This window comes from Tursiops truncatus, chromosome 20 (genome assembly GCF_011762595.2).
Source record: "Tursiops truncatus isolate mTurTru1 chromosome 20, mTurTru1.mat.Y, whole genome shotgun sequence".
Classification (NCBI taxonomy): Eukaryota; Metazoa; Chordata; class Mammalia; order Artiodactyla; family Delphinidae; genus Tursiops; species Tursiops truncatus.
Window position 1 is genome coordinate 29,995,235 of NC_047053.1, and position 20,818 is coordinate 30,016,052.

General features: G+C 35.1%; 2 protein-coding genes and 1 pseudogene across 13 annotated transcripts in view; 2 read left to right on the forward strand and 1 right to left on the reverse strand.

Moving 5' to 3' along the window:
• INTS2 (integrator complex subunit 2) overlaps nucleotides 1-12,152 on the forward strand; it is a 51,939-nt gene extending 39,787 nt beyond the window's left edge. For 5 of the 6 annotated variants that reach the window (XM_019945453.3, XM_019945451.3, XM_019945455.3 and 2 more), the window contains exons 19-25: nucleotides 1,556-1,681; nucleotides 5,401-5,599; nucleotides 7,688-7,939; nucleotides 8,294-8,401; nucleotides 8,534-8,639; nucleotides 9,616-9,792; nucleotides 9,896-12,152. In XM_019945453.3, the coding sequence (XP_019801012.1) occupies nucleotides 1,556-1,681; nucleotides 5,401-5,599; nucleotides 7,688-7,939; nucleotides 8,294-8,401; nucleotides 8,534-8,639; nucleotides 9,616-9,792; nucleotides 9,896-10,065 (1,138 nt within the window). In that variant the 3' untranslated portion in view covers nucleotides 10,066-12,152. The remainder of the gene's footprint in view (nucleotides 1-1,555; nucleotides 1,682-5,400; nucleotides 5,600-7,687; nucleotides 7,940-8,293; nucleotides 8,402-8,533; nucleotides 8,640-9,615; nucleotides 9,793-9,895) is intronic. The other variant, XM_019945456.3, reaches the window with a different exon arrangement.
• Nucleotides 12,153-13,693: 1,541 nt separating this feature from the next.
• Nucleotides 13,694-20,818, forward strand: part of BRIP1 (BRCA1 interacting DNA helicase 1) — a 201,940-nt gene continuing 194,815 nt past the window's right edge. For 5 of the 7 annotated variants that reach the window (XM_033846862.2, XM_019945486.3, XM_019945488.3 and 2 more), the window contains exons 1-4: nucleotides 13,694-13,792; nucleotides 15,384-15,506; nucleotides 17,176-17,287; nucleotides 18,924-19,097. In XM_033846862.2, the coding sequence (XP_033702753.1) occupies nucleotides 15,411-15,506; nucleotides 17,176-17,287; nucleotides 18,924-19,097 (382 nt within the window). In that variant the 5' untranslated portion in view covers nucleotides 13,694-13,792; nucleotides 15,384-15,410. Of the gene's footprint in view, nucleotides 13,793-15,383; nucleotides 15,507-17,175; nucleotides 17,288-18,923; nucleotides 19,098-20,818 lie in introns of those variants that run through there. The other 2 variants (XM_019945487.3, XM_019945489.2) reach the window with 2 other exon arrangements.
• On the reverse strand, nucleotides 16,274-16,967 carry LOC101328379 (cytochrome c oxidase subunit 7C, mitochondrial pseudogene; annotated as a pseudogene).

Consider the following 20,818-nt stretch of genomic DNA (forward strand, 5'->3'; position numbering starts at 1 on the left):
ATTCATAGTAGCCATCTGGAATTGCTTTGTCTCTTGGTTTGAGTCCATGTTTTTGTCTTTCTTGATTTAGTTCCTTATTTAAGTGAGTGGAACTAATGCTCAAGTTGCTTCCTGGGAAAGATGTTTGGGAAATATTTTTTTTTTTGAGGCTTTCATATGTGAAAAGGTTTTTATTCTTCCCCTCACGTGATTGATATTAGGCTAGGTGTAGAATTCTAGCTTACTTTTCCTCTTAGCAATTTGAAAGCTTTATTCTATTGAAGTAATTAGAGCTTTCCTGATTACTTTTGAGTAATCTAATCTTATACCAATTCCCAATCCTTTGTATGTGACCATTGTTTTTTCTCTTAAAGGTTTTAGGTTCTTTTTCATTGTTTCTGAAATTTCATGATGATACATTTTGGTTTGGGTCTTTTTTAATTCATGGTGCTGGGCACTTGGTTGGCCTTTTTTTTTGTCGGGGGACTAATCTGATGTCTTCACTTCTAGGACAGTTTCTTGTATTTTTTTTTTTCTTCAGTAATTTCTTTCCCTCTGTTTTCTGGAATTTTTTGCAATTTGGATTTTAAACCTCTTGAACTTACTCTGATTTTCTCCTTCTTTCTCCTCTATTTTTAAATTTCTCTTTTATGTACATTTTCTGGATATTTCGTCTGTTATCTTCTGATCTTTCCTTTGAATTTAAAATATTTCTGTTATAGTCTTAATTTCTAAGAGCTCTTTCTTATCTGAGAATCTATAAATGCCTCCTATTCTTGTTTCATATACGAAATATTCTGTCCTTTAAGGAAATTAATTATAGGTTTAAGAATTTTTTTTTCTTCTCATCTCTATATTGTTTCTTTGGCATTCCTTTCTTTCTGTTTGTATATTTTAATCTTTTTCAAAGTAGAAACTTTCTTTAAATGTCTGATGATTGTTGGCTATCCACTCATTTAAGAGTGGGCAAGCTCTGTGTGTGAGGTGGGGTTGATGGACTCCTGGGCTTCACTGTAAGAGGTCAGATACCCTACATATTGGCATATTCTTCAGTAATTCTGATGTGTAGTCAGGTTAGTAACCACTTTTATAGTCTATTGATGTTTAATCTCAAAGTGGCATCTCATATTTAGATTCTGTGATGATAAATGTAGAACAATAATTTATGGGGCCAGTTACAAAGTGCTTTGGTGGATATCATTTCATTTACAGGTATTATAGTCATATTTTACAGAGGAGGAAACAGTTCAGAGAGGTTCCATGACTTACACAGAGTCATACAGCAAGTGGTATAACTTAGGTTTTAATTCAAATTCTGATTTTATATGCCATGATTATTCCCTTACAACTGTGAAGATTTTTGAAACTACTTTTGTTTATTGTTTTATCTTCATTTGTTTTAGAAACATAATAATAGGTTAGATTTCTATAGTTTTTAATTTTTCCAAGTTCATTTACACCTGTTCTCTAATTTTTTTCCTGACTATATCTTTCTAAGATAAAAGGAACTGGATGGTGGCTACAGGTTTCAATTATGATATAGCTGTTTTTGAACATATGATTATTTTCTCATCAGGCTGTGGGTAATGACAGTTAATGCACTTCAACCATCAGTAAAGTTTGTACGACAGCAAAAGTATACTCAGAATGATCTGATGATAGATCCTCTCATTGTGCTAAGATGTGATCAGAGGGTGTACAGGTATGTGTCATTTGAGTTCATTTTTACTATAGAGTTATGCTTTGGAGAGTCAAAGGAAATTGAAGAAATTCAGTTTAAACTTATATCTTCGTGTTCTTGCAGGTAACTTGGCAGTATGACCTGTGAGGTTTTTGTGTTTTTTTTGGTTGTCTATATTCATGAACTTCAGTTTAATATGTGATTAATAAACCTAGCCTTAACAAAATGTCATCTTTGGTTTTGGCAGCCCTCAATAGTGTTCTTTCTCTCAGAGTCAAGATAGTGAAAAATGATACCATTTCTCATAGCATTGTTGAAAAAAGCTTTAAAAAAACCGGTTTATTATGAAATCATTACATGCATTAAAATTGTGATCCTTTTGGAATCCTTAATTGTGATGTTAGCTTTATTGATTCCACATTTGTCTATACTTCCTTGCTAATTGCTTAACTTAATCAGTTGCTTTGAAGTAGCTTCGCCTCAAGAGGTGGGATTAATTAATTCACATCATTAATATTTGAATTTCTAGTTGCTAAGCTAAATAGTAACAAAGATATACAAGTTGAGGGGTCTGCCTTTAAAGTGATTATCACTTGTATCGGGAAATAAGATAAATACCTGAAAAGTTAAATAATATGGTCATATGCAGATGAATGGTACAGTAAATGAATGGTGTTAAAAGTTTCAGGAGGAAGTGAGACTTTGAGTAGTATTTTGAAGTATAGAAGTAGGGTTTAGATGAACAGATACTGTAATGATGGGACGTAAGAGGTCAGAGAAGGTATTGTGAGAAAAAGAATAGTGTGAGCAGAAGTGTAAAAGCAAGAGTGAAAAAGCCTTGAGTGGAAGGCTTAGTTTTTGAGAACACACTTTAGAGTTGGAATGTTAGGTTAAGGTCAGGCTATGGAGGGCCTTGAATGTTAGGCTGAAGAGGTCATTTAGGTGGTAACTTACGAAGAGAAGGTTCACACTAGATAGTTCAGCGGGGAAAGAAACTGGAGTAAAGAAGACTAACTAGGATACAGTAATATACTCATCTGCCTTTAACCCTGGGGATGAAATTCTTGAAGTGGCAAAATCTGCAGAATCAGCCAAATATGGTTTGGTGAGATCAAGGTCTCGGAGGGAAGAGGAACCAGAAGAATAAACAGTATAAATGACATTAAGTATCTATTTAATAAAAAGAAAACAACAGTAAATAACATTTCTAGAGAAGAGCCATTTCTAAAACAATTTATCAGTGTTAAAAATCCACTTAAGTAGGTAACCTTTCACCTAAATCACCCGCAGTTGTTCAGGAGGCTGTTAAATTATGCTTTTCATAATGTATGAAATTATACATTTCATAATGTATGAAATGTTTTTGTAGCCTAGATCTTTCACTTAACAACTTGTGAACCTTTTCTCATGTTAATAGATCTTCTTATGTTAATTGGCTACGTAGTATTCCACATAGATATGCTATGCTTAATTCAGTTCCCTATTGTTGGATATTTTATTTCCATTTTTTGTTATTATTGATAGTGCTGTGGTAACTATTGTGTACTGAGTATTTCCTTAGAAATGATTATTAAAAATGGAATTTTTTTTTTTTTTTTTTCTTTTTACGCGGGCCTCTCACTGTTGTGGCCTCTCCCAACCGCGGAGCACAGGCTCCGGACGCGCAGGCCCAGCGGCCATGGCTCACGGGCCCAGCCGCTCCGCGGCATGTGGGATCTTCCCGGACCGGGGCACGAACCCATGCCCCCTGCATCGGCAGGGGGACCCCCAACCACTGCGCCACCAGGGAAGCCCTAAAAATGGAATTATTGAGGCAAAAGGAACATGCTCATTTTTAAGTCCTTTGATTCATGTTTTCATTCTGCCACTCAGAATGGCTGAACCTGTTGACATTCCTATAGTGATGTTTGATATTGTACACTTTCCTATACAGTTTTATATAATTTTTCCAATTTGATAAGTGAAAAATAGATTCCCACTGTAATTTATATTTTTCTTAGATTGAATATTTTAATATACTTATTGGTTATTGGTATTTCTTCTTTACATTTAGCCTAGTTTTCTATTAGAATGCTTACCTTTTTTGATTTAAAGAGCTTTTTACGCATAAAGGATATCAGCTTTTTGTATATAGAGTGCAGTTTTTTCTTTTATTGTTCTATTGTTTTGCCTTTAATTTTGTTCATTTTTTAAAATTTGATTTTTTCTAAGTGATCATTTAGGTGGTTTTTAAAAATGTCAAACAATATGAAAAGATATGACATTTTGGATTTGCTTTGAACTAACCAGTGGTGATGGTGGGAAAGTGGATGGTGGGGTATGGGTGAAGTAAGACTAGCGATGTGTCGATAACTGTTGCTGCTGGGTGATGAGTTCTTAGAGGTTCATTATAATATTCCCTTTTTTATGTGTGCATGAAAGTTTTCATTATATACATTAATAAGTGCACAAACAAGAAGATTAACAAGGAAAAGGTGTACAGTGAAAAGTCTTGTTCTCTCGTATCTACCCTGCTGCCATTTTTAAAGCAAAGTTCCTCTTTGAACTATTGACCAATCCCAGTTCCATCTCCAGAGGAAACTTTATTGTCATAATGGTGTGTATGTAGCTTCATTTTCTATGTATTTACAAATTTATAAACAAATATTTACTTTTTTGTTTTGGGTGGTGTTAAAAAACGTAAGTGGTTTTTGGTAGGCTCTATTTTGTTCTTTTTTTAAAAAACTTACCATTCTGAACATCTTTTCCATATTGGTATGCATAGTTCCATCTCATTGTTTTAACTGCTACATAGTATTCCATATATACAGGCCTCTACAAACTCTGATCCAGAATGTCTGGTGGAGTTTAGGATTTTTTTTTTAATAAATACTCCAGGTGATTCTTATCTTCATTTTTGGGAATATTGCCATGGTTTATTTAACCATTGACATGTTTCTTTTTTTCCACTATTAATACATGCATGTTTACTGTAGAAAATTTGAACATTTCAGAAAAAGTATTGACATTTCTAGTGTTTCATAGTTAAAACCAAAGCTGTACTGCCTGTTTATGCACACATACTCAGTCTGTGATAGGCTGGGAAGTGGCATTGTCAGGTTTTTCTAAGGGCTTGGCTTTTAATATTTTAGTGGTTACTGATTTATCTGTTTTGGTTTCCTTTTTTACATTTAATTCTTACATCTGTTATCTCATTTAAATTTAATTTATAACAATTTTTGAGGAATGAATAACTCTATTCATTTTTTGTTTTGTTTTGTTTTGTCTTGACTATGCTATGGGGCATGTGGGATCTTAGTTCCCTGACCAGGGATCGAAACCCATGCCCCCTGCATTGGGAGAGTGGAGTCTTAACCACTGGACCACCAGGGAAGTCCCTAGACTATTTGTCTTTGAGGACAGCTGCCTTGCAGGCTCATATCTAAGAGATTTAATGGTAGTGCCATTTTTTTGTAAAAAGGAATGCCTTTTTTCTAGGGTATATATTACATTTGATTTTAGTTGATAAGATGAAATAGATAATACTATTCATACAGTCTTGAAATACAGAGAATTATATATATATTAAGCTTTCATTTTTGAGAATGAATATTTTGGTGGGAAAAGTGTTAACTTTCTACTCTTTTAATGTTTTCAGGTACTGTTCAGGTTTTTCTAATTATTCAAATTGATTGACCATGTTCTGACTAATTTATAAATTTATATTTTTTCTCACATATTTTTCTTCTTTCTGTGTTTAGATGCCCCCCACTGATGGATATTACTCTACATATGTTGAATGGATATCTTCTGGCATCCAAAGCCTACCTTAGTGCTCATCTGAAGGAAACAGCAGAGCAAGATAGGCTTTCTCAGAATAATACAATAGGTTTAGTTGGACAGACTGATGGCCCAGAAGTTACCAGAGAGGAATTGAAAAATGCATTACTGGCTGCTCAGGTAATAAAGTAAAATTAATCAAAAAGGCCAAGGGCTTTCCTGTTAATATAATCATTTAAATAGATGGCCTTCTACATAAAATGGTGACATATTATACATTCCTTTTATTACAGAAGGTATATTATAATGGTGTTACCTTTGCTTCTGAATTATTAAAATCAGGAATAATCTTCATGGCTTTATTTAATAGCCATTTTAGTGAGATTTATATTTTAACAAAATATAAGACTTTTGTTTCTTAAAATCAAATGGAAAAAAAATCAAATGGTGGAGACAGACAAGAAGTGTGTGTGTGTGTGTGTGTGTGTGTGTGTGTGTGTGTATATATATATATTTAAAAAATAAAATGTCAGGCAGTGATAAATACTATAACAACACAAGTAGTTAAAGTTTGTATTTAGAAAAGTTTTATAACAATATAGAATTTAGTGCAGCCTTAGGTAGTAATTTTGGACTAATGCAGGACATGCGAGATGATTGACTGTTAAGCAGTTTGAGGTCTTCAAAGTAGAAATGTTTTCTTAGTTTGAAATATATTTTCTGAAATCTTTTCATTGGCAATAAGGGGAATTAGAGTAATAATATAGGTCCACAATCCCTTATCTGTAATACAGAAATCCAAAAAGCTATGAAAACTGAGGCATTTTTTTTGGTAATTCAGTTGGCAGAAAAACCTGACCTGATATGACCTTGTTTGTGTCAAAACTTGACCTGAATTGATGTGAAGCTATTTATGGCCTTTATCCCACTTAATATGAATGTTGGTATGTTTTGTTGCAGAAATATTAATACATTTGATTACAATGTACTGCCTTAGTCTCTGCTGGAGGTGTTATATAATGTTACAGAAAAAAAAAATCTGAGTTCTAAAATAAATCTGACCCTCAGAGTTTCAGATAAGGGCTTGAGGATGGTAATAGCTACCATTTATATAATGCTTATTATATGGTGGATGCTATTCTGAGTTTTTTATGTATATTAACTCATTTACTCTTCACAACCAACCTATGAGGTATGGAGTATTATCTCCATTTTTACAGATTAGGAAAACGAGATCCAGAGAGGTTAAGTGACTTGCTCAAGGTTATACATTTAGTAAGTGGGGAAGCTGGGATTCAAGCTGGGGGAGGCTGGCTCCAGAGTCTATAAAAAAACAAACAAACATAAAACAGTAACAACCGAAAACCCGTCAAGAATGATTATAAAGTTTACTTTATAAATGATTATAATGTAAGGCTAACCTTAGTTTATAATTAAGTTATTAAACAGGTAGATGGAGTAATTGTTTTCTTCTATCCCAGGCAGTGGCAGTCTTTCAGAGATGCATATTATGTATTCATTTTCTTTTTCCTTCTTCCTGCTAGATGCAAGTGATTATAGCTCTCCTTTATAGGCAGGGGCATTAAGTAGATCACCCCTCAAGAAACTACTTTTCTATGAAATGGCACTCAAGCTTGTAGACTGAGCAATAATGAGTTGTACAGTTGGAATGGATGGTAAGGCAGAATCTTTCCAGAGCCTTAAAGAGCCTATCTTAAAATTAAAAGGAAAAAGAGCTTTGGGGAGTGACTTTTAGGCATTAATTATTAACCACCATCTTCAGAGGTGAGAAAAAGAGGGGAATACAAGATAGGATCCTGGGAGAAGTAGGAATTTAAGAGGAAGGAAAGGAGATTCCAGTAGAAGTCATTTTTTGCCCTAGGGCCTATTTTGGATGACACCGAATTCGAATACTCTTGTAGTAGATGTTCTTAAACTCGAGTTCATGTATCTGCCTTAGAGGTGTGTGACCACTCCTCAACATATGAAATTATGCCATATGTTGCTGTGTTTACATATGTTAATTTTTATGCTGAGAGGGTATACAGTTTTCTTCAGATTCTTAAGAGGGTTCATGGCCCTGAAAAAGATGAGAACCACCGGCCTATAGGTTGTTCACTCTTTCTCTTAGAAGTACCTCTTTGCTTTTTGTTCTTAAAGAAACAGTTATTTTTATCACATGTGTTCATGTGAAAACAAAATCAAATTTGGTTTTCAAACAAACTTCTCAGAAACTTCTTAAATTCACTGTGTTTTATTTGCTTGTAGGATAGTGCAGCTGTCCAGATTCTCTTGGAGATTTGTTTACCTACTGAAGATGAGAAGGCAAAGCGTGTCAATCCAGACAGCTTGCTAAGGAATGTTCAAAGCGTTATTACTGCCAGCACTCCAACTAAGGGAATGGAGGAAGGAGAAGACAATTTGCTCTGTAACCTTCGAGAAGTTCAGTGCCTTATCTGTTGTCTGTTGCACCAAATGTACATTGCGGATCCCAACATTGCTAAGCTTGTTCACTTTCAGGTCTGGTTTCAAAGAATGATTCTTTATGGTTGAACTTTATTTTGGGGGTAGTTCTGAAGTACTAAATTAATAGGAATCATTTAGAAACTGGAGGTCACGCAAATGATCATGGTCCTTTGCAATACGGAGAAAAATCCAGATTTTTAAAATTTGATTTCAGCCTAATAAAGTGTTCATAGAATTTATTTGTATTTTAGTGCATCAGAGAGGTGAAATGCCAGGAAACATGTAGGGCATTGTAGCTTTCTGAGCAACTGTTACATAAAGGAAGTGAAACCTTCCTTTATATTTTTATCTGTATTTGACTTGCAGCTATTTTATTTCTAACTTTTCCCCCCTTTCTTGTTGAGATAGGGTTATCCATGTGAACTTTTGCCTCTGACAGTCGCAGGTATTCCATCTATGCACATCTGTCTGGATTTCATACCTGAGCTTATTGCACAGCCAGAACTTGAAAAACAGGTAATGAGCATTTTGGAACTTTAGGAGAATTTTGATCTCCCTTTAATCTTCTAGTTATATAAAACATTTTACAATTTTTAATACTTAAAGACCTTCTTCAAAAACATGTAATATTTGAATTTTGTGTTACAGATATTTGCTATCCAGTTGCTTTCTCACTTGTGTATCCAGTATGCATTACCAAAGTCACTCAGTGTGGCTCGCTTAGCTGTCAATGTCATGGGAACTCTGCTAACAGGTGTGTAGCCAACCGACATCAATAACAAAAATTTCTAACATAAAGTAGTACATATTTTTTCTGACTTTAGTGACACCATGTTTTCTGTGTCACTAATAGTTATGCCATCTTTTGAATTATTCTTTTTGAAAATTTTCCTATGACAAATGTGATGTATAGTGTACAGGAGATGAGTAGGTAGGCAAATTGTATCTTTCATTTTTGTGAATGACTGTATATAGATTTATAGTAAATATACTAAGCATTCCACATTTTACAAATGGAAATCAAGTCTACCTTCTGAATATAATTATGTCAATAGAAAACAAGTTACAATCTATTACAAATGCTTAGAATTCAAGAAAAATATAATCATCTGTATAAATAAGAGATAAATATATAAGTTGTTTCCTTAAGTTCTAAAACATACCCTAACATTTTAACCACCTTCTAGGTTGTTAAGTAAAATGGTATGAAAATCAACTAAAAGATATGAACTATAATTCAACCTTTAAAAGTTATGGCTTAGTCAATTTCATATTCTTAGTGCTCCCATAATAATCTATTCATTTATCTTTCCATCGTATTCACTTCATGTTATAATTATTTGCAGTGGTTAAGATCTTACACTGCCTGAGTTCTATCCCAACTCCACTGCTAACTGGAGTTGAAGAAGCTTCTTAAACTCTCTAAGGTTTATTTAAGAGTTTCCTCATATATTAAATAGTATCATAGAAATACTTTTTTCATTCATAAGATTGTGGGAATTAAATGAAAATGCATGAAGTGCACCTATCACAGTGTTTGGACATAAGCATTTATGTGTTGGATGATGGCTGACTACTAGATTATGAGCTCCCTGAAGGCAGGGGCTGGCCATGTCTTAGAAAACTTAGTATCCTCAGCACAGAGCATGGTGCTTAGTATATTGTATAGGTCATGTATGTTGAATTTGTATCTGTAAAATGAAAAATTCTGTTTTATTTCTTTCTAACAGTTTTAACACAGGCTAAGCGATATGCTTTTTTCATGCCAACTCTGCCAAGTTTGGTCTCTTTTTGTCGAGCATTTCCTCCACTGTATGAGGATATTATGTCTTTGTTGATCCAAATAGGGCAAGTCTGTGCCTCTGATGTTGCCACTCAGACAAGAGACATCGATCCGATTATTACGCGTAAGTAGTAACTTATTTTCAAGAGTTGTTTTAATATCTCAAACAGAAAGGCCCAAATCCTTTCCAGATTTCTTGCCTTATTTATTTTTCCTTATGTTTTTAGGCCTTCAACAAATAAAGGAGAAACCAACTGGATGGTCTGGAATCTGTAAAGATCCATCTTACAAAAATGGACCTAGGGACACTGGAAGCATGGATCCTGATGTACAGCTCTGTCATTGTATTGAAAGCACAATAATTGAAATAATAAACATGAGTGTTAGTGGAATTTAAGAAAAACAAAAACAAAAAAAACTTAAAACAAAAAAATGAAGCTGTTTTGCTGCATATACCCAACATGAATTTGCATCTTATAACAACTAAACTGAATGGGAACAGTAACGTCTTGGAATCACTAAAACGATTCAATTCAACATGAATACAATTTAGAACTCTCTTGAGAATTATGCTTGCTTGTATTTGATTGGCAGTTCTTTGGATCTACTTTGCTGGTATGTTTTTTGTAGCAGCTGAGCTTTTTCTGTTGGGAATACATTTAAGAAACTCATTACTGGAAAGTGAATATGGCCTTGTATTAAGCTTTTGAAGTGAAAAAAAACTGCCATGCCTTTGATTTAATTTCTTATAAAAATAAGTCTGTGGGTAGCCCTAGTATTTACCTGTCAGCTAGTAACAGAGTATATTGATGCAATGATGAGAGGGAGAAAAAGGGAAGGGAGAATTCAGGAAAAATTAGGAGTTTAGATACCCAAATAGAAACCTCTAAACTTGCAATGCAAGTAAGAGTAATGCAAGATGGAATTCCTTTTCTCAAGAAATAGTATTGAGAAGGCTTTAAAAAAGGCAAGTAGCTTTTTGTGAATGATTTTCATGGAATTACAGATGAGGATTTTAAGATTTTACATATTTGCTTCAATTTTTACTAATATATGAAGCCATATGTTTAAAGAGATACTTGAATAATTTGGAATTTTAAGATACTGGTTTAAAAGTGTTTACAGAAACATCTTTGTGCAGAGAAGAACCTGAAAGGATGTCTCATTTAGTTTTTTTAAAGTTTATTTTTATAATGGTCAGAGGGGGGAAATACTTTGGTATCTAAAGTTTAGAGCAATAAAACCCACTGGATTAAAGAGTTCTTGGTTTGCCATTAGGATTATAATTCACATCATAATTCTAGATTTTGAAGTACAAAAATATATACAGTGTTTGGACCACAGGAAAAATTAAAAAGGGGAAAATACTGTGTTGTGGAAGGATTTTGCAGTCCTCTTTTAGGAATGTCCATTGATTAGGTAGATGCATTCAGATAACCCATAATCCTCATTTTTTTTTCTTTCTTTTCTTTTTTTTTTTTTGGCGGTACGTGGGCCTCTCACTGTTGTGGCCTCTCCCGTTGTGGAGCACAGGCTCCAGATGTGCAGGCTCAGCGGCCATGGCTCACGGGCCCAGCTGCTCCGCGGCATGTGGGATCTTCCCAGGCCGGGGCATGAACCTGTGTCCCCTGCATCGGCAGGCGGACTCTCAACCACTGCACCACCAGGGAAGCCCCTCATTTTTATTCTTAATGAAGTATCCAGTGTAGAAGGTACTTCTCTTTGCTTTCTGAGATATACCTGAATGAACACCCCCTTCCCACCCCACTTGAAACAGACCTCTTCACTTATAAAAGAAATAAGGCAGGCTAATAAGAAAGTGTGGTTTTTAAGAAAAAAAATTTAATTTCAACCTTTTCACTAGCAAATAGTCACATCTTATTTTCCTTCTGTGTAAAATGGGATTACTGCTGGCCCTACCTCATAAGGGTATAAGAACTAATTTGTATCTGTTTCAAATCATGAAGTGCACAGTATCAATGATGAGAGTATTTATAACTTTTATTAGATGCTTAAAGTTCAATTAAGTAATTTTGATGCAAAAAATAAAAGCGTACACTTAAAAACAAACTATAAGAATTTTCATATTTTTAAACAAGGCAGTTTTGTAGTCTTTTAAAATTAAGTACAACTGCTCCTGTTTTGTTTTGTTTAAACTGAGGCTTTGGAATATCTTGTGTGAGTCGGTAACCTCTAGGAATTCAGAAAAGGTTTTCTAACTAAATGCTGTGCACATTCCTGGATCAATTTTCAAAGACTGGTCAAAACCTGCTGTGTTAAAATAATAACATATGCTGTTTTTCATCACGTTTGTTGATGATGTAAATAAAATGTGTAAATATATTAGTAAATGTTAATATTCATGTATTTTAAGTTAAGGTTATAACATTTGTCACAATGTGATTTTTTTTTCAAGTGAAAAACAGATGTGTGCAGCTATTTTGAATATTGGTTTATAAACATTCATATTCTTTATCAAATGAACTTGTAGCTTTTTGTGTTTCATTTCACCACTGTTAACCTGAAAGGAACAGTTCAAGGGACTGGAATCCAGGACTTTCTGGCTCCAGAAACTATGTGTATCCCTTTTTGTTACGCTACATACATCAAAAGGCAATACAAGGTGAGAGTCAGTTGAGAGCCTTAGGAATTCAGGAGAGGAAAATCAGAGTAGTTACCCTGGAGCAGTTACTTAAAAGATTTTGATGTTTAAAAAAAATTGTAAAAGCAGAATAATAATTTGAAGGTATTTTTAAGGATTTATGTTTATAAATTATCTTCCATAGCACTGTCTTACCAGTATTTCATTTTTTTGTACTCTCCCTTCATCTTTGCTTATGCATATGTATTTTCACATAATGGAATTCCATAATACCCAGTTTGGCATCTGCTTTTTTTTCATTTAACTTTATATGGAAATTTTTTGCAAGTTGTTTGGTTTTTATAATTATTCTATTGGCTCCAGAATGACTGAATTGATATAACCATCTCCCTATTACTACTAGACTGGGAAGTTAATGATTTTTTTCCGAACAGAATGGGCACTATTATCAACTGAGGTACTACTACTTTTTCTTACTTTTAGATTACTTCTTTAGGGTAAATTTCTGAGCCTGAGATTACTAAATTAAAGGGTAGAATTTATTTTTATGATTGTACGTTTTGTCATTTTGGGAAGATATAGTAAAACAAAGTGAGGCAAACAAATCAACTCGCCTTTTGCTGCTCCGACCTGCAGCAAATCTCTGTCCCAAACTGGTTTCTCGGGATGTGAGAAACTGTCTCAGGTTTTGCTTTTGGGGGGGCACTAGTATTTGAGCCAAGTTTAGGCTAGAGTTTAAAAAAAACCCAACAGTTTCGCGACATCATGGTTAACTCCGTACCTTTGAGGAAACTGAAGTGTCCTTGGCAAAGAATAAATCGGTTTTAGGAGGCACAGAAGGCTGACAAGCCTTAAAGGAGGTACTGGAGACCTCGAGAGCGTTTCTCTGGTTGAACGTGGTATCTGAGAAAGCCTTGACTGTCAGGAGATTCTGTAGCCAGCTGTCATCGAACCTTTTCGCCTAATTTGGCTCAGCAGTCTGGCAATTTCCTCCTGGGTCTTTTTGATACTCTGGCTTCCGGAAAGTTCAGAAGTTTGAATCGGGTGCCCCTGAGGAATGCTGAGAGAACTCGGCGCGGCTTAACGGTGTTTCCTCTTCGTCGGTCTACAGACCTTAAATGTGAGACTTAAGAGTTTCCAAGAAAACTGAGGCACGGATTAAATCACCGGTTTCAAAAAGTCCAACGGAGGACGCTCTTTTAGTTTTAAATCCCTGGGCTCTGCGGAAGTCCATCACTCTCGAGGCAATCGCCTTCCGGTGCCGCCAAGTAGCTTGGGCCCTTCCTTACTGCGGGGGCTTCCGTTGGGCGCCCCCTGACCTCGAGCCGGGATTGGTTGCTTGGTTTCTCGTCTTGGCGGGGATTGGTTGTCTGAGCTCGCCCGGTGATTGGTGCTGGGAGTCGAGGGGGTGGGAGGCGGGAATTCGTCTGCGCGGGTGTTGTGGAAGTGACTGATGAGAGCTGAAGGGCCGAAAAGGTAAAGCGGACGCAAGCCCGCGACCGGGCCCGGGAGTCGCAGCCAGGTGAGGAAGAGGGGCTAGGACCTTTCTTCTCTACCAGGGCTCCGCTGTGGTTGCTCGCAGTTTTCAGCTTCCTTTTCTCCCGTGAGTGGGAGTGCAGTAGGCGTTGTTTGGGTTTTCCTCAGGGCGGGCAAGTCTGTCTGGCGGGAAGGGCGCGAACTCGGCCAGGAGAGTGCCTTCTGCTTTCGTCCACCCGCTTTGCAGGCCCGTCGGTTGACTGGATCACCAGGGCCTCGGGGGTTCCAGCTTGCCGAGGGAGGAGGGAATGTGAGGAAGAAAACCTGGGGAGCGGGGAGACTGCAGCTTACCTCCTTGGAACAGAGGCCTGTTATTAGCCCCGGGCCCCGCGTTACCTCGGGGAAGGAGGGGGCGACGGCGGGAGCCTGATCTTGGTTTGTCCTTTATTCAGTGTGTGGGGAAGCTTCCCCATTTTGAGATGAGTGTAGCCGCAACTGGGGCGCGGGGAGGGGGGGTCGATTGGTTTCTAGGTTGTATCTGAGTTACTAGGCCAGCCTTGAGCTGTTGGTTTAGATTTAGGGGTGAGATTCCACCAAATTTCATCCTCAGAGCTTCACAGAAACACTAAATGTTAGAACTGGAAAAGACCTTAGAATAGTGGTTCTTAACTTCTTTGGGAACACGTAAACTTTGGTGATGGTTGTTATTGGCTTCATCATCTGTTGAGTTGGTATTTTAACCATCTCTCCATCCCCAGATCGAATTTACCTTTTTATCACCATTGCAAATAATTTTTCAGTTGATAACGGTGTATGTCATCTTCCCTCAGTTTTCAGTTATTTCCTTAGGATATATTTCTGGGTATGAGAAATCTTTGGACTTTCTCTCTAGAAAAATGCAGTCATACACAGAAATTTCTGCATGCAGTATCAAGAGATCACAGTCTTTCAATTACATCTGTGGATCCTAGGTTAAGAAAAGGTGGTTTACAAGAGGTGGGGATTAAAGTAGATCACTTCCTCTGTATCAGATGCTGGAGTTGAGGCACATTCTGTACATTACCTTATTTAATTCTTAAGTCAGTGCCTGGCTAATTTTCATAAAAACCCTATCAGGTGGATATCTCTATTTCACAGATGAAGAAACAGGCTCTGTGAGATTCACAGTGGAATTCAAATTTAGGCTTGCCTTACTTCAAAGTCCATCTTCCTTCCATTATACCCTACTGACCTTTAAGTAAGAATTATTGAGCACCTACCATGTGCCAAGGCGCTTTGTTCCTTACAACAATTTTTAAATTATGGATTTTTACAGATAAGGATCTCAGTCTAGAGAAGTGAAGAGACATGATCAGGGTAACATATCTGAGTTGTTGTCAGAACCTGATGCAGAAACTGTTTCCTAACTCCTGGTCCACAGCTTTGGCAGAATAAGGTTACAGATCCAGATTTGTTAGATTCCAAGACATGCTCTCAACCACTGTGATTTATAAGAGTAGGAAATCCTTTTACTTCCATTTGTTTTGTTTATACATTTATTAATTCCAATTTTTGTTTCTAGACTTCTTTCCTAGTCTTAGGTATCTGTTTTTCTTTGAATGGCTTTGTTTCAGCATTGACTTTGATTTCTGTTGCAGTTAGGAATCTGAAGTAAACAGTAAAACATGATGTCTTCAGTATGTTCTGAGTATACAATTGGTGGGGTGAAGATTAACTTTCCTTGTAAAGCTTATCCATCACAGCTTGCTATGATGAATTCTGTAAGTATTGTTCAGCAGTTATTTTAAGTCTTTATTAAGATACAGATGCTTATAATTCATAACATACATTGAGTCTGTGACTACATTTTCTCAGATAGTAAATGGATTGAAAATATTTGCTGGGTTCATTGAAGAACATCTAACCTTTGGAAAAGTAATACTGATTGCTGCTAAACTGTATATGTCTATGATTAGGAGGTAAAGGAGAACATCCTGAAAAATGTTCTCAGCTCATTTAGAACTTCTGTTTACTTTACTGAATTACTTTGAAATAGAAAGTATTTACTATCTTTTACACAGACTACTATACTTTGCACCATAATTTTTTTGAGATATTTCAATCATATAGAAAATTAATATACAAACGAGTAAACCAACTTACCAGCTTTGTTAAATCTTAATATTTTGCCTTATTTACTTTATACCTTGTTTATGAGTAACAAGATAACTAATATCCTGAATTTGTTATTTTTCTTTCCTAGCCATGTTTTTATACTTTTATTGTGTATGTATGTATCCATAAACAATATAGTGTATACTTTACATTTTTATAACTTTGCACAATGATATGATGTTATACTTATCTTTCTGGAGAACTTGATTTTTTTTTTTTTTACTTAATATTCTTCTTCTTCTTATTATTTTTTAAGGATTTATGCCATAAGTTTTTTTATAGACGTACCTAGTATGTTGAGTTCAAGAGTTGGATCCTTTTTTCAGAGAGATTGCACCTCTTAAAATGCTCCTCTTCATATTTGTTTCATGGATTAGTTTTTGAGCAGTTGGTGTCTTACTATAAAGAAAGGAGAAACAAATCCAGATCAGAAGTACAAAGTCATTGTAACTAGTAATCGCCCCTTGTTTTCCACTGAAAATGGTAAATTCTTCCCTGGACCCTCCTCATAGTGGCTCCTATGGACCACAGAGGTTGTGAACCTCCAGATGCTCTGTCCCAGCGTAGTGCTGTTGGAAGCCTGTGGAAGGTGCAGAGACTGAAGGCGGAAGAAATGGCAGCAGCACACCAAGCCCTCCTTTCCTCACGACCTTGTTGCCTTGTCTAACATTATTTTTAAGATGTAGCCCTATTGATTGATAACTCATTTTCACTGCTGTATGGTATTCCATTGTATGAATATACCAGAATTTTATATTTGCCCATTTTCCTCTTGATAGACATTTGGGTTGTTTACATTATTTTGCAATTATAAACAGTGCTGCTATGAACTTTCTTATACATGTTTCCTTGTGTTCCTGTGGGAAAGGTTTTGGGTGTTTACATAGGACTGGATTGCTGGAGTTCAGTATCTTTAACTTTACTAGAAATTGATAATTTCTATACAGAGTGGTTGTAACACTCCCACCAACAGTATCCTCCATTAAGTTTTCATCAAAGATATTAGTGTATTCTAGTTTTACAGAAATGATGGTGCTTGCATAAGTAAGGCACAAATTGCTTTTCATTTCTTTTGTGCTTGGTATGGTTTAAATCTAACAGAATTTTAGGGAGAGATACAAAGGAATAAAGTCTAGATTTAACTAAATTCTAGTTCTCCTTTCTGCTATTGCTCTGTTCCCTGAAGTGCATGCAACTTTACTTCTTGTTGTTGTATGGAGAGAGACTTTAATGAGATAAGTTGTTGAGTTTTTAAAATTGTTTTTGTGTCCATAGATTGTCAGAGGATTAAATAGTAAGCAGCATTGTTTGTTGGAGAGCCCCACAGGGAGTGGGAAAAGCTTAGCCTTACTTTGCTCTGCTTTAGCATGGCAGCAATCTCTTAGTGGTAAGTAGTTGGTTGATGTCTTCAGGTTGCTTATTGGGACCTGAAAAAAAAATCTAATAAAGTACTTTTTACCCAGAATGATTCAGCCATGTTCTAGCTAATGTAAATATTCTCTTTTAAGATATTTCTTTATAATCAGTTATATATCTTCCAAAAGAGTTTCAATATAGCAAAATATGTTCAGTTAATCCTAAAATAATTTTGAACATAAGATAGTCCTTTATTTGATGATTCAGCATGTATATAAGAATCTAGGATTTTATTTTTATTATTTTTCATAATACTGATTATGAAAATAAGATGATAATTTTTATATAAAAGTTGCAAGAGATGGGGCTGTCATGATTATATAGCATATCAATACAAATAATTGCTTTTTTTGAGTAAATCCTTTAATATAGCTGCTTATCTCACAACATTAGAAAATGGAATACATAAAAAAGAAAAATTCTAGTTGACCTTTCTACTTGTTTGGATGCCAGATAAGCAGAAGTTTATTGTAATATTGTTTTTATTAATTCATATTATTTCCCATAGCTTTATTGGCTAGCAAATGTCTAGTTACTTTTGTGAAAGACTATCTAATATACATAATGAATCTGAAATACAATATTGGTCACATTTTAGTTACATAATTAGATGACTCTGTCCTAAAGTATTAGGAGATTTTAAAGTTAACCATGGGTGTATATGTGTATGTATGTATGTGTGTATATATACATGTACACACATATATATGTTTTTTGAAAAGAAATAGTTGTGTTACTGGTAAGACTATTAAAAATAAAGAGTAAATATTTTATAAGCTTTTGGTTGTCCATTTTGTTTCTTATTGATGTTTATCTTTGGGGAAAATGAGATTATCTGTTAATAAATTTTTAGTGGGAGACTCTGGAAAATAAAATTAGTAGTATTTATGTAGTGCAGATGGGAAAATAATGTCAGTACTGTTTATAGAAAATAAAATAAATTATTCAGCTTTTATATATCTATGAATTGTATATTTATACGCTGTAGGCACACGAAGAACTATTACAATTTTGTATTATATTTAAGTATTGAAAATTACCTGTTTAATTTGAATATTGACTTTAAAATGTATTTTGATACATGTATCAGAAATGATATCATGAAACATGTTTTTTGAAATAGAAGTATAATGTGGGAATAATTTAACGTTATGTGTTTATGTTATTATTTTATATTGAACTTTCAAATTTTTCATTTAGGGAAATAGCAGTAATTAAGAGTATAAATAATTAAGAATATACTTTAGGTATACTTGGTATTTTAATATATCTCAATATAAATGAATACTCGAGTGGTTGTGCCTCTGTTACATTATTAATCTTTGACTGTTATTAGATTATTGTAAATCATGTAAATTGTTGATAACTTCTCTATAAATGTTTCTGGCATAAGTGTTTCTCACCTGTCCTAATTTGATGCTGCAGGATGGGTGACCAACTTGTCCAGATTTGCCAGGTACTTTCCTGGTTTTAGAACTGAAATTCTGAATCCTGGGAAACCTCCCAATCCTGGGCAAAAAATAAGGTGGTTGCACACCCTAGCTGAAGAGGAAGATTAGTGTTTTTTTAATTAGAAATATTATAAATAGAGGTTATTTCATTTTTAGGGAAGCCAGTGAACGAAGGCTTAAGTAAAAAAGCTGAAGTACCATTGTCGTGTTGTTGTACATGCCATTCAAAGAATTTTACAAACAATGACGTGAACCAGGGAACTTCATATCATTTCAACAGTCCAAGTATACCAACTTCTGAAAGAAATGGCACTTTGTCAACTTGTCAAGGTAGTTTATATTTTGTCTGGGTCTTTTGGTATCTGTAATAGGGGTCTTAATTATTGCTGTTATGAGACCTAATGTAGATAAATTTGGTTAGCATAATTGGTTATGTATTTCCACCTAATTTCTCTGGAATTATTTTGAATAATGCATAGAGTGGTCAGAAATCCTTGGAATATTTTATTCTTGGCCTCACTTTTTTTTTTTTTTTTTTTCTTGGCCTCACTTTTAACTGATTCAGACATCTTGCTAGTTTAAATCATTTTTGAGGAAGCAAGGCAAAATAACTGATATTCAGAAATTGATGTTATTCGTAAGCAGTATTAATTATATGTCAGAATTTTATAAAACATTTTGATTTGTATTGTAAGGCAAAATCTAATTAGCCTCATTCACTCTTGATAAGTTTGCCTAGACTTCCGAGACCAGTATCCTATATGAGAATGAGGTATGTTTCAAATATGATCCTTAGATGTTCTTACTAGATTTATTTAAGAGAATGTATTATCAATAACATAAGACTATAAATTTAAAGAATATTTCTTTTGCTTTGACTGTATGGAAAAGATTGACCATTACTTGCCTAAGCCAGAAACCTAGGAGACATCCTGTACACTTTGGTATTCCTTATTCCTCCATGCAAATCTCCACCTCCATTGGTAACTTCCCTAGTACAAACTACCATTTGTTCTTTAGACCGTGTAATAACTCCTTTCCTGCTTTCACTCATGCCATTCCTTAACTAATCACTGGCAGGGAGAAAAGAGGTTGCCATGACTGGCTTAAGTCCAAACAGTATCCACTTCCTAAAATCAAGGATCGAGTTGTCTTCCTCTAAAGCACATGACTGTGTGGAGGATGGTAGCTGCTTGAACCGAAGTGTGATTCTTTTAGGAATGAGGAAGAGGAAGTGGAATAGATGCCGGAGAGGTGACCAATAGTGTTGTCTACTCGGTTTTGACCCTTAACATTTTTGGCTTTCTTTCCGAACATTCTTTCAAAGGGTTATGCTTTCTGCTGCCTTCAGAGCCTTTGCTTGTGTTAGTGTCTCTTCTGAGGAAAATTTCATCTTCAACTTGTCCTGCTCTTCCTTTAGCTCTCAGCTTAGATATCACTTCTTTAAGGCAGCCATACTGATCTTTCCGTCACACTACATTTGGTTTCCCTATTATATTCTGTCATCTCACTGTGTACCTCTCCTTCATAGCACTTGTTACAATTTGTATTATCCACGTGTCTGTGTGCATCTTTTATTAATCTCTGCTTCCCCTAGCAGACTGTATACTCCATGAGGTCAGGAACTGTGTCAGTTTGCTCGCCATTGCATACCTAGCAGTGCCTGGCATATAGTAGGAGCTAGATAAATATTTGTTGTATGAATGAATGGAATTGTTTTTAAGCTAATTATTAATATAAGAACTCTTGGCTTATAATGTTAATGTACAACCTGTATTTTTTTTTAGACAACTTTACTGAAATATTCTTGACATAACAGACTCTATATATTTAAATGGTACATTTTGATAAGGTTCGACATAAGAGTATTTCCCTGAAACTTTCACTAACATCAAGATAGTGAATATATCCATCAGCTTCAAAAGTTTTCTCATGCCCCTTTATTATCCCTCCTTTCCACCATTTTATAATTTATCCTCCCCAAACAACCACTGAGTGTTTTCGGTCACTGTAGATTAGTTTGCATTTTCTAGAGTTTATATGAATGAAGT